Raw genomic sequence first — 13,843 nt, 5'->3', positions numbered from 1 at the left:
ACCAACGTCACGTTGCACCACAGACTGTCCAGGAGTTGGCGGATGCTTTAGTCCAGGTCTGGGAGGAGATCCCTCAGGAGACCATCCGCCACCTCATCAGGAGCATGCCCAGGCGTTGTAGGGAGGTCATACAGGCACGTGGAGGCCACACACAATACTGAGCCTCATTTTGACTTGTTTTAAAGACATTACATTAAAGTTGGATCAGCGTGTAGTGTTATTTCACTTTAATTTTGTGTGTGGCTCCAAATCCAGGCCTCCATTGGTTAATAAATTTGATTTCCATTGATGATTTTTGTGTGATTTTGTTGTCAGCACATTCAACTTTGTACAGAACAAAGTGTTCAATGAGAATATTTCTTTCATTCAGATCTAGGATGTGTTATTTGAGTGTTCCCTTTATTTTTTTGAGCAGTGTATATATATGTATATGTGCGAATTGTTTTGGACGGTCACTCAGGAATCACTTCACTGTTATACGGAAAGCTGTCATTTTATTTAGTGGTTATAATACTATGAACAGTTTTATCAGTTGCATCAGTGAACATGTAGGTTTTTTTCTCACCACTTTGTGTCTTTTGTTTTTTTCCCAGGATTCCTGCTGTTTAAAGATTTCTGTATGAACGAGATCGACGAGGCTGTGCCTCAGCTCAAGTTCTACGAAGAAGTAAGTCGGACGTGTGTGTGTGGGTGTCATTAGGCCCTTATAATCCAGCTCAGCCACATTTAGCCCCCCAGGAAGCTCTGTGAGTCTGAGTTCCGTTTCTGTTTCAGATCAAGGAGTACGAGAAGCTGGACTCTGAGGAGGAGCGTCTGAGCCGCAGCCGGCAGATTTATGACGTCTACATCATGAAGGAGCTGCTGTCCTGTTCACATGTGAGGATGCACAGAGAGAGACACCTGTTGTCGGTCAGGCAGCCTCCAGCATGCTGCTGACTTCAACCTAAAGCAGAAAATGAATCATTTCTATCGGGGGATTCATTCAGCTCCTTAAGTCAGATGGAATGATTCATTGACTCAGATCAGGTTCCATGTTGCTGCACCATATGTGTTTTTAAATGGCATATCTTGCTGTGAAAGTTCTGAACCAGTCCGTTCTGTAAGCAGCATGCCAAGGTCAGTCTTTCTGGTTAAAATTGTCCAATTTGAAGCACATGCCGCCAAAGATTACGTTCACACAGCAAGCGAATGTGACTCAAATCAGATTTTTTATTATTATTTTATTTTTTTCCCCAAAATGTGGCCTGTATCTGACTTTTTCACAGCGCTCTAAACGACCGAGTTCCGACATTTCCCCCCCCAAAATATGTGATTTGTGCCACTTCCATATGTGGCACTTAATCAGATGTGTGTCCAAGAGCGTCCAAAGTCTGAACGCTGCATTTTGTCTGACCTTTAGGTCATTGACATGAGAAATGCATCGTAAATCTGCACCAGAAGAAGTTGGACTGTGTAAATCTGGACGTAAACAAAGGCTGAAGGTCAAAATTATGAGATTGTGAAAGAAGTCACAGAAATTACAATTCCACCTCTCTCAGTTCTGGCTACACATCCAGATGCTTGGTTGTTTCTAACATGAACGACCTATAAGTCATGTGTTTTTACTTTGCCAAACAAAAAAAACCTGCTAGTTAAAACACCACCAAAAAACCTAATGTATTAAATGAAAAAAAATATATATATTTTTAATGCATTACGTTTAAAAACCTCCTTTGTTTGTTAGATAGTGACTTTTCATTGTGCAGAAAAGTCTTGTCTGTTTGCCCAGCTGCATGAAGGGCAATTGGTTGATTTTGCTAATGTCCCTATCAGGACGCAGGTGTGTAAATACTTCCGTACTCATCTTGTGTCAGCTAGGCCAAACAATAAAAATAAATAAAAAAACGCTGATGTCGCTACACGAAGCACTAAAACCGGATTAAACGGGACGCCGGCATCCGTCGAGTTCGCCTCATTCTTATTGGTTGTAGATTTTATCCGGAATTATCTTAAATGTAGGTGGTGTTGGGAAGAAAACCTTAAACCCAAATCCAGCTGCTGCTTCATTTTCCCGTCTGGCTGTGTGTCTGAGATAGCAGCTTCACCTGAATGGATGCTGCAGACGCTTTCGTTCTCTCGCTTTGCTGATCCCAGTTCAGTTCACAGCTTGCAGCTCGGCTCAGAGTTTTTTTAATTGAATGTTTCTCGATTAGTCAACACAAATTTGCAGACATAAAATATACAACGTCTTGCAAAAAGTCCCCAACTCCTAAGAACTCAACATGCTGCAATCAGAAAATTCAATGCGTATTTAAGCAGGCTGTTTATGTCGTAGAACATACTAGCACATAACTAAAGTGGATAACTAATATTAATAATAATAATACATTTTATTTATAAGGCCTTTCTCATCATGAGAGTTAAGTGTTAAAAATTAAACAAGTATTAAGTATGGATAAGAAATCCAAGTATCTAAGACAGTGAACCATACGTTTTTGCAAAAAAGAAAAATGTTAAGACCTTTTTGAGTTATAATTATTTTGATGTGATAACTTTAAACTTAAAAACGGCCCACACACACCCAGCTACCTCTGGAGCCTCCCTGCAGCAGCAGCATGTTGACCCAGGGGACAGCCTTCTCGCACAGAGGAAGCAGAACTGAAACTACTGTTCACGCTGCATCTTTAATCTTTTTCTTTTCCAGCCATTTTCCAAGAAGGCAGTGGACCATGTGCAGAGTCATCTGGCAAAGAAATTGGTCCCACCAACTCTCTTCCAGGTAAAACACCCTCCCAGCACAGAGGAGTTTGCACTTTTACACCAAACAGGAAGCAGATTATGATTCATGGAGTGTAAAATCAGCTTTTCAAAATGGATGTGAAACTTTTGCTTTCACATTTTTGCTCGGATAGTTAGCAAAGTATGAATCCGGTCAGGAAAGAGAGACTGCTGTCTCTAGACACTGTGGAAGTTATGTCATGCTGTAAATCAACTTTTTGAGCTTTACATCATGTCATAATGTTATTCCTTCATCAAAAACATACCTGGAGTGTTGGCTTGATTCTTTCATGCATGTTTGAGGAATCCTTGACTCAATAAAATAATATAGCAGTGTCTCATGGTGTGCGACAAACTTTGCTTGTCTTTTACTTTCTTTAACGTGTCCTGTTTGACAATGTGTCTTTGGGTTTATTTCAACTGTAATGGACACAAAGATGGAAAATAAAGGGAGAGGAGATAAAAGTAGTAGAGAAATAAAGCTAAAGAAAAAAACACCCTAGAAGTTTGCTTCTACACCTGCAGAACGAGGGAAAAAAAGTGAGAAACCATAGCAACAAACAAGCACACTCCTTTCAGCTGCTTTAACTTTTCTCAGTCGGAAGAGTTTTCCATTTCCTCCGGTTCCTAAAAAGCCCTTATAGCTGTATATTAGAAACCATCTCACTACTGTCTTCACTGTAAGCTGCGACAGTACACACCTCATTGTGTTTGGCAGATAGAGATCTGCCAACCTCTGATACTCTCCTCCCTGAATTAATGCTATTCATCCAGGTTAAGTCTCATATTTTATAGTTTTGCTACACATGCCTTACTCTTAAGTATCAGTTGTTGGAAGGAAAGGCCCAGCAGAATAAGTCCAGAACAAGCCAGACAAAAGTTGGCCTGCATCTTGGTAAATCAAATCACTCTTTTCCTCTTTTAGCCCACAGCCTGGCTATTAGTCTGTTTACTCACTTATCCCCTGTGACTCATTGCAACTCCAAAATACGCCATACATATGCCAGTATTTCCCGTGTTATTACTCAATATTTAAATCGTACATTCAGCTGGAACTGTTGGCTGTTAATTAAAACAGATGCTTGAAAAATGTTACTGTTTCTCTCTTTGGTCTTATGAGCAAAAACTAGAGCTGCGTTCATGTCAGAAGTGAATGTTTCTCATAAAGCTTCTGAACTGAGCCTCTGTGTGTCTCTGCTGCAGCCATACATAGTGGAGATCTGTGACAGCTTGAGAGGGAACATCTTCCAGAAGTTCATTGAAAGGTGAGCCGGTGAACGTGTGGAAACGCAGCAATGGCTCTCACTGCTGGCACAGTCCCATTTTTACACTGTTTCTGTTCTGACCTCAGTGACAAGTTCACTCGGTTTTGCCAGTGGAAGAACGTGGAACTCAACATCCATGTGAGTACGAGATTGTGACGTCCGCTTCACACACGAAGTTTGATCGAAGGTAGAACATCGGTAATTATGACATGGTATAGTGCTATACGAAAGCAGTGTATGGTTATGTTACAGCCACAGATTGCAGTGGCTTTCATTCAGATTTTAGCTTATGGGTCAACACGAAGTCAAGCATAATTACAAAGTGGAGGGAAAAATTCATTCTCAACATTTTCGCAACTAGAAATCTGAAAAGTGTGGTGTGCATTTTTTGTCATGCAGACGCTGCAGCTACTTCAAGTGTCAGGTTCAACTAGAGACTGAAGCTTTCATTCTTCTTCATAAACTAACTCATTACTTCTGAGCAGCTTCCCTGTCTAAGCTGAAGAAAAGCAGCCACTGCATGATGCTGCCACCGCCATGTCCACTTTATTACTCTATTCTTTTTCACTTTATTTTAGTAATTTAATCAGGATAAAGTAAAGGAAGTAGTATACAAATGCAAAGCAAAAAAAAAGTTGTATTTAGACCTGCATGGCTGGCTACATAATGACATGGAATTCCAATATTTGTGATTGTATGTTAAAAAACTCTTAAGCTGAACTTCCAAACTTATGGAAAATATTGGTTTTGGTCTAAGCTGTGTAGTTTCCAGAAAGCGTTTGTGGTTGTGTGAAGCTCAAGCCTAAGCAAAAACTAAAAGTATAAAGCAAAAACTATTAACTCATTTCAACTATGAGTAGAAAATGATCAGATAATTTATGAATTTAATGCATTTTTAATTCTTCCGGTTGTTTCTGCTGGGGATTCGCCAATCCACTTTTTTGACTTCCTTTTGACTGCTGGCATTCTCACTAAAACCAGGAGGATAGAGCACATAACACCAGTTTTAAAGTCCCTCCACTGGCTCCCTGTAGCTCAAAGAATAGACTTTAAAATACTGTTGTTAGTTTACAAATCACTGAACGGCTTAGCACCACAATACATTAAAGATCTGCTTTAATTGTATCAACCTTCCAGACCTCTGAGGTCTTCTGGTTCTGCTCTGCATCCCCAGAACCAGAACCAAACGAGGAGAAGCAGCTTTCAGCATCTATGCACCACAAATTTGGAACAAACTTCCAGAAAACTGTAAAACAGCTGAAACACTGACTTCTTTTAAATCTCGACTAAAAACCCACCTGTTTAGAATTGTATTTGAAACGTAATAAATTACAAATTTATTGATGGAACTTGACTTAATGCTGTGTTTTGATTGTTGATTCTATGTTGCATTGTGTTTCTGTGTTTGTAATGATGTAAAGCACTTTGAAATGCCTTGCTGCTGAAATGTGCTATACAAATAAAATTTGATTGATTGATTGATAGTAAAAATTGATTCTTAATTTTTGAATCATCCAAGCTGGAATACCTCACTTTCCTTCATCTTAACAGAAATGAGCAAACTATTGAGAAATGAGTCTCAAGACTTGAAATTAGACTGAATAGATCTGTCCTTATAGATGGGGTATATTACCACCAATATATGATCTGGAATTTTTTCAATATCAGGACCGGTCCAGATATCAATATCTGATCGTTTCTACTCTACAGCAGCAAAGAAATCGTCATTATGGCTTGTTTTCAATAACACACTGGTGTCTGAATTTTAGTTTTATATGTTCTGACAGAACATTAGAATAAAAAAATAATAATAATAAAAGGTTGCTGTTCTCTCTCAGCTGACCATGAACGACTTCAGCGTGCATCGGATCATCGGCCGGGGCGGCTTCGGGGAGGTGTACGGCTGCAGAAAGGCCGACACGGGGAAGATGTGAGCAAAACAGCTGAAACCGTTAGGAACCCGGCCACGTCGCCCGCTTTGTTGTAACGCCTCTGACGTTCTCTGGATTCCAGGTACGCCATGAAGTGCTTGGACAAGAAGAGGATCAAAATGAAGCAGGGCGAGACTCTGGCGCTCAACGAGAGAATCATGCTGTCGCTAGTCAGCACAGGGGTGAGTGTCGACTCCAGATGGCTTTTCTTTAAGCTTTAGTCGTTTGAAACAAATTATCGCACCGCTAACTCACATTCCTGTGGGTTAGTTAGGTTTTATACACAGCCGATTCAGAGTTTTACCACCTCTCACCTGACATTTCATCTCTGATCTCCTCTGTCAGTTATGTGCATGTAAGTCATAATTTAACACTCCGTTTTCTCAAAGACGTCCGTCCTGTGAAACAGCTTCACATCAGCTGCTTGATGCGACCTTTCCTCCGCACAGATCTACATGTCAGAGGTTCTGACAGATGCTCAGACCTCCCAGTAGCACACAGCTGGCATCTGATTTACCCAACATAAGCAACTGTTTAAAGGGGGAAATAGTGGTTTTGTTTTACAATTCTGACCTGGTAGTAACCCTCATATTTGGGTCAGATGAGCTCTACTGAACAGCATTAAGTAGAGGTCTGAACGCTCTGGAACATAAAAATGAGCCGTCTCACACCTCTTTTTCTGGTGGTGTGTGGCCACTTTATTTTGGAATTGTTAAGCATTGTGGTCGCCAACAAAACTAGAATAAACTAAGAGTCAACAGATAAATTGTTCATCTGACAAATCAGCCCAGATTCTTTTTAATTTGGGAGATTATCTGATACTTACAAGTGAAACCAATTCACTGTTCTTACCTTAGTCCAGAAAGGTCTGAAAATCAGCCAGTAACTGCATTTCAATTGCAAATGTGCACAAAACGTTGTCAATATTCCACTAATGTTGAAAAGACACAATTTTGCAATTGCAGTGTTTCCGTTAAATAACATTATATCCCACAAAATACGTTTGTTAAAAAAATACTGCACCACCATCTTCCTACTACTTCCTGTCGTCTTCTTTGTCTTTTCCACCGAAAATATTGTTTCCATTGCATTTCTTTGCAAAATACCCTAATTTCAATACAGCTGAAAGACCACCTCATCCTAGAACAAAAGCTTTTTTATCGGAAAACGTATGTATTTTTGGGGTTTTTTTTTTTTTTTTTTCAAAATTGGTGTGTTACCATTAAGCAACACATGAATTTGAAATTTCAAATTGGAATTGTGAAACTAATTTTCATAATTCCAATTTGCGCAATTTTATCAGTCAATTAATCAAGTTTATTTGTATGGCACATTTCAGCAACAAGGGAATTCAAAATGCTGTACATCATAAAAACACAAAAATAAAAAGTCATAGAAACAACATCCAGTCACCAATAGAGAAGCTGGTAACAAACATTACATTTTGTCAAGTGCCCTCCTCAAAATCATCAACACACAGCAAATATGTTGGTCAGTGATCCATTTATTATGGAACTCTAAGCAGGTAGGTTTTACAGTCACAGCGTGGTTAATAATAGTCACCCCACTGTTGTCAACTTAGCAACTTTGTTGCTATATTTTGCAACTTTTCAGATAAAAAAAAAAAAAAGTTCATCCACAATCAGCAGGTCACGGTTTTTAAAGATCAGTGATCGGCCAGAAAACTGCAATCGGTGCAGTTAATTCCAAGACATCATTCAATTCTGTAAGCTGGATTGTTAGTGCTGGTGTCAAATGCAACAACAGCTAATCAATTTTTTACAGTCAGACTCTCTTGTCCGTAATAAAAACAGTGAGGCATTATGATGGTGAATAGTAATGTAACCAGCTGTAATCCCTAGAGGTAGAATGCACTCTGTCCACCTGGAAGTCTGAGCTATGCAGCAGCAGGCTGTGTGTCCTTCTACTACTAACACTAATATTTACAGTGAAGAATGAAACGGCCCGCTTCCTGCCAAGGAGCCGTTTGGTGTTTCATTGTGTTGACATCGTTTAGGCTAAAGACTAAAGCTAATGAATAGTGGATCAGTCGACACCTTAGGGTCTTAATCTGAAAATAATTTTAACTTGAAGTGTTGCTGTGTTTATTTTAATACAGTGAATAACTCAGAACAGTTATGTTTTTTAACCACCCACTATGAACAGCGGTGCAGAATCAGACAGGAAGCCTGTTGGTGCCAAATCTGTACAGGTGCTGTAAGCAGCCAACCAGAACCAGCCTGTAAGAGGGGTGTGAATACTTTTCTGAGCAGCTGTTCTGGGAACAATAGTCTTAAGGTTTTTGATAAATCTAACAGTCAGGGTCAAGACACTTGCAGAAAGAGCACTGAGCTGATAACACACACCCTAGTCACCTTATCTATACACACTCTTACACTTCTTTCTCTTCAAAAATACTTTATTGATTCTAAAGGGAAATGAAATAAAATGTAAAACTAAGCAAGTAAAGATCCCCAGATTTTCTCTTTTTACTTTTTAAAGATTACACATAACTGTTGTTGCATTTACAATGAGAATCAGCTTCGCTGGCGGGGGGTGTGTGTGTGTGTACACAGACTGGAACGGTAACTTTGGTTTCACAGGAGAGTTGCTGGAAGATGTTCATTGTTTTTATCAGAAAGAGAGGCTGAGGGAAACCTAAAGGTAAATGTCTAAACAGTTTGTGTCCTGGATGTGTGGGGTCTGCACAGATGTCACTGACCTGTAAAAGTCTAGGATAGATGGAAGGTCAGCACCGGTCTGAGTCACCATGGTGATAGACATGGTGACCCAGCCCAGTGACAGTGGGATCATCAGGAAATGAATTTGAATCAAAGACGTAACAGCATCACTGAATGAAAACTAATTTAAACTTATTGATGATGATGATGATGACGATGTGTCTGTCTTCCTTCCAGGACTGCCCATTCATCGTGTGTATGACGTACGCCTTCCACACCCCCGACAAGCTCTGCTTCATCCTGGACCTCATGAACGGTAGGCTGACCTCTGACTCATCATCCCAGATCAAACTCTGAGGCTTCATCCTCAGACGGGCCGATTGGATCACACAACCCGACTCTGACTGATGGGCTCCTTCCCGCCCACAACGATATTCACCCTTCAGACAAAACTTAGAGCACGTCGTTATCAGTGTTATGATGCACTGTTCCTGTGTGTTCAGGGGGCGACCTGCACTACCACCTCTCCCAGCACGGTGTGTTTAGTGAGAAAGAGATGCGGTTCTACGCTGCTGAAATCATCCTGGGCCTGGAGCACATGCACAACCGCTTCGTCGTCTACAGAGACCTCAAGGTGAGCCGCTGATCCTGAAATGTCAAAGTGGCATCAGGCACATCGATATATATTACCAGAAAGGACAACACCGATTAGCCGCTATAGCTAGTGACGGTTCTAATGTGGGATGTGAATTAATCTGTCACATAAATGTTCATAAGACTATTTTTTGTTTACTGTTCTGTCTATATATTTACATTTCTGTTATTAAATTAAAGCTGAGAAAATTGTCAATAAAATATGTATACTTCCTAGATATAAATCTAAAAACAGTTTGTTTTTTGTCAAGATGCATGAAAGCAAATTTCTTTAATTTAATTTTACGTAATTGCTACTGTAGGAGCCATAACATAAAATGTAGCAAACTATGGTTTCCTATTTGGTAAGTGTTATTAATATCTCCATGTTCTGTGAACAAATGAGGCAATAGTTCAGTTTTTATTGTTTATTAAAGTTTTGTAAATTACAACGGCTGCAATGCGCCATAAAGAGCCTGCTATGTCTCGGTATGGTTAGAGTGAACTCTGACTTGGTTCAAATGCATATGTGAACACCAAGTGAACCAGAGAGCGCTCCAAAAGCAGGAAGTACACTACAGCACAGGGCATTCTGGGTAAATGCAACCAAAACAAACTTGTTAGAGAAATGGCATGTGGTCTTTTACCAAAGACAAAGAAGAAATACTCCAATCGCGAAACTCTGACTCCGCTCCATATTTGTTTACATTTCATGAAGACTTAAGTTGTGCTCAGTATTTTCTTCAGACGTTTTCATGTCATTTCTTTCAGTAGTTCTTGTTGCAGCGCCCCCACAAGGAGGAGAGGAGGGGGACAGGTTGTTCCACACTGAATAACCACATCTAGCCAGGCCACAGGGGGCGCTCTATGGGGCTGTCAGTGTTTCCCTTTACTGCCAATCGGAGATTTTAATAATTCAAATCTAGTCATTGCTCTTTGAGTTTCATTTAATTTCCAACACTGCCTGCTACATTTTTAATATCAAATTATAGGATGAACCTTGACAGCTGACGTAAGGCTTTTTATCTTGCCTAAATTACATTAATAGAAGTAGAAAAAAAGTATGAATAAAGGGTGTCTGTCAGGGATCTCCCCTACCTGCTGCCACTGCATAGAGCAGAACAACAAGCTTTAACTACACCCATCCACATGAAAATCCTTGTTTTCAGCCTTTCCCCTGTTTTAGCTCTGGTTCTGTTGTTTGGACGGGTTGCCATAACAATAGCCAAGATTTTGCAGGAGTTCAGGGAACATTTTCAGAGCTTCCATAAACAGTCGAGTGCAAGCCGAATGATGCGTCAACACCGAGCGCTGCAGAGTGAAAAAGAGCGAGAGAGTCACAGAAGGAAACCAGGACAGGAGGCCGTATTCTGCTGTCTGCGTCTGCTCAGAATGTGAAGTGGTAACCTCTGCTTGTTGTCGTCCTCCGTCAGCCGGCCAACATCCTTTTGGACGAACACGGCCACGTTCGGATCTCAGACCTCGGCCTGGCCTGCGACTTCTCCAAGAAGAAGCCCCACGCTAGCGTGTAAGTGCAAGTGCCTCACACTCACAAACGTTTACTTCTTAGGAGGAAGAAGGTTGATAAGAGATGTTTTATCTGCGGCTTTGTCGCTTTGGTGGTTTTAAAATGGCGGCTTCACTCATTTCACAGAGCAGAGAGCGTCAAAGATGTGACGATCCTTTAGTTTTTATTGGCTGATACTGATTTCTGCTTATATTTAAGGTCTCGGCAGCTGGTTTAATGTTTTTTTTTTACATGGAGGAATAATTATATATAAAAGAAAAATGTAATAAATATGGAAAAGAAAGATTTTTTTTTTTCTGTTTGACCTGTCAGTTGTTTGTGTTCAGAGAGATAATTTAGTCTGTTTTATTTAAGAGAAATGACCCATAAATAAAGATTTGGATTAAAAATGAATTGAGTGATAAAATGCAGGTCATTTCACTGCTCTAAGCTGGATTTGTAAACACTTCTGTCTGTTGTAAATACCACCTTCAGTTTTATAAATGCTTCTTGGAACAATGCGTACATGTCTGGTGTTCTGGCCATTTATGTTGAATTTTTATAAATCATAACTTCTGCCAATTCAGTTTTCTTCTTTAGATAGTTAAGATATACTTGAGTTATTTTTTAAACAAAATCTGTAGTTCATTTTTGTACTTGGAATTATGATTACTTTGGTAACTTTTACACCCTCCCATTAATTTAAGAAATTAGGAACACACCGTGGGTGTGTCAACGGACATTTTTGTTTGTCAAATGTCTGGTGTGATGAGGGGAAGTGTGTTAAAATTATTTTTTGACCACTTTTGAACTTGGAAGATCAAATTAAGTTAACTTTAATATACATCAAGTTAATAAAAATGTCTTGGACATTATTTTGTCTGTATTTTTGGTAGAAAAAAATTTCTTTCAAACAAGTCAGATGTGCATTTAAGAAACAGACCACCTGTTACCACCCACAACCTTTATTTGGAATGATTTGGGGTTTTGGAGATGAGAAGGCTGTGACGTCTGGTTTGCAGTGTCAGAAAGTCCAGAAATCTCAGCCAGCTTTTTGAGAATCATTCACTAACAGCAACTGTTGTTTATTCGTCAGACTCATTATGAAATGCGCCTGCAGGGATGATGTGACTAATATGTTCTGGAGATGAACCGACTCCATCTTGTAATCTGCAGAAATTCAGGAAGCAGCAAAAGAATCCAACATTTTTAGGAATGTATTTTAAAGCATTGACACAAATAAAAATAAAAACAAGCTGCTGATTTCTGTACAGCATCAGTTGGACTTGCATGTATAGCAGATGTCTCACCGTTTCTGTTCTTCTTCTTGTAGAAGCAGTTAATGAGTTTAAATCATTTCCTTTCAAACCAATTTGTTAGAAATGTTTTACATCCGGTCACATTTTTCCACTCTCCTGTTTGGTTGTCTTACTCTGTAAATCACCAACTCGCTGTGTGTGTGTGTGTGTGTCACAGTGGAACTCATGGCTACATGGCTCCAGAGGTCCTTCAGAAGGGAACGGCGTATGACAGCAGCGCAGACTGGTTCTCTTTAGGCTGCATGCTCTTCAAACTCCTCAGAGGGTAAAAAGCTCCAGCTTTCCTCGCTGCTCTCCTCCTCCTCCTCTTCCGTGCTCTCCACTCCCTCCGCATCCTGACGTCCTGTCCGCTTTGAAACCTCTCCTGGCTCTCTGTGTGAGCCTCTTTGAATATGCTCACTTCCCCTTCTCTCCGAGTTCCTCTCACCCGCCCGCCTTCTGTTTGGTGTGTGTTTGATCTTGTTTGTATATGAGAGCGAGTGTGTGCGTGTGTTTGATCTAGAGTGTGTAAATGCCAGAGGTCTGGTCCCAGCAGGCCAAAATCCAGGTAAAGGGTGTGTGTGTGTGTGTGTGGGTGTGTGTGTGTGTGTGTGTGGGGGTGTGTGTGTGTGTGAGAGAGAGAGTGAGGTGTATTTCCATTGATGTTTGGATCCATGTCCTTAAAGAAGAAGAGTTTGTGTGTGACTGAGAGAGAAGCTGACTGTTTCCAGTATGAGGGGAAAATATAGTTTTTAGATACATGACTCTTTATTAGAATATGAATGTAAAGGATATAGTCATTACTTAAAACTTTGGAGTTTGCAGTAAGGAAAAGTATCTACTCTATTTTATGCTGTTTTTGCTTTTTGTCACTGTTTAACATTATCAAACAAATTTTAATATCAGGCATAGATCACCAAACCATGAAAAAAAGAGTGTTGTCCCCAGAGCTAAATCACAAATTTACTGTAATTCACCAAATTTTATGAAAAACTAACAGTCACTAGGCAACCACAGGTGTCCTGCCTACCAGACTTCTAGAAACCAAAAATCCTTAAATAAAACCTTCCTGTAAACCTGTCAAATTAAAAAAATTAACACAGCACTAAAGAAATTGTCCATTCTGATTTCCTTGGTGCTTGGAGATGACTGCAGTTCGCTGGCTTTTGCCTAAAGGTTCTCAGTGGGGTTAAAATTTTGAGAACATCTTGGTTATAGATGTTCCAAGATGTTATAAGTTATAAGTCAATGTTCTTTACCATGTTGGCACAGTAACATACCCAGATCATAAAAGTACCTGGGTTGTCTGAAGAAGATGGAGACTGTCTTGATCCCACCCTGTATCTGTTAAACTCATGGCTACATTTATGAGGAAGCCTCCTCTTAAATGAGAGGCAGCTCTGGACTAAGGTGGCCTTCTCTTATTTTTCCCATGCGAGGAGCGGCCATATTGAAACTCAAGGTCCTAGAAGACGTAACTGAGGGTAGTCGGAATTGCTCCCACTTTCCCAGTGGGAAGTCCAACTACTGGGGTCGTTGCAGTTGATTTTTTTTTTTTTTTTTTTTGTCTGGGAAGTCTGAATTTCTGACTAAAAATGGAACACACCATTCTTTACTGCACCTTGAAGTTCTCATTAATCAGGAAAATGGGTCTTTGTTGCCTAACATTATTAGCAGTAGTCTTTTTCTACGTGAAGTCTTCTTTCTCCTAAGCAATGATTACTCCACTCTTTTATTTAGAGGTAACCGTTGGCAACACAAGAAGACAGTG

General features: G+C 40.0%; 1 protein-coding gene and 1 long non-coding RNA gene across 2 annotated transcripts in view; one reads left to right on the top strand and one right to left on the bottom strand.

Moving 5' to 3' along the window:
• grk3 (G protein-coupled receptor kinase 3) overlaps window positions 1-13,843 on the top strand; it is a 79,476-nt gene that overhangs the window by 48,321 nt on the left and 17,312 nt on the right. Inside the window, exons 3-13 of the mRNA XM_032570453.1 lie at window positions 594-667; window positions 775-876; window positions 2,684-2,758; window positions 3,961-4,022; window positions 4,109-4,160; window positions 5,861-5,952; window positions 6,036-6,135; window positions 8,872-8,950; window positions 9,138-9,268; window positions 10,701-10,795; window positions 12,251-12,358. Coding sequence (XP_032426344.1) covers window positions 594-667; window positions 775-876; window positions 2,684-2,758; window positions 3,961-4,022; window positions 4,109-4,160; window positions 5,861-5,952; window positions 6,036-6,135; window positions 8,872-8,950; window positions 9,138-9,268; window positions 10,701-10,795; window positions 12,251-12,358 — 970 coding nt within the window. The remainder of the gene's footprint in view (window positions 1-593; window positions 668-774; window positions 877-2,683; window positions 2,759-3,960; window positions 4,023-4,108; window positions 4,161-5,860; window positions 5,953-6,035; window positions 6,136-8,871; window positions 8,951-9,137; window positions 9,269-10,700; window positions 10,796-12,250; window positions 12,359-13,843) is intronic.
• On the bottom strand, window positions 11,724-12,244 carry LOC116724775 (uncharacterized). Its single transcript, XR_004340274.1, has 2 exons — window positions 12,085-12,244; window positions 11,724-11,944 (listed from the first exon to the last, which is right to left on the bottom strand). It is a non-coding gene; the product is annotated as an uncharacterized LOC116724775 (long non-coding RNA).

The sequence above is a fragment of the Xiphophorus hellerii genome, chromosome 8 (assembly GCF_003331165.1).
Source record: "Xiphophorus hellerii strain 12219 chromosome 8, Xiphophorus_hellerii-4.1, whole genome shotgun sequence".
Lineage (NCBI taxonomy): Eukaryota > Metazoa > Chordata > Actinopteri > Cyprinodontiformes > Poeciliidae > Xiphophorus > Xiphophorus hellerii.
Note: the sequence above shows the minus strand (reverse complement) of the source record. Positions and strands in the feature narration are given on the sequence as shown.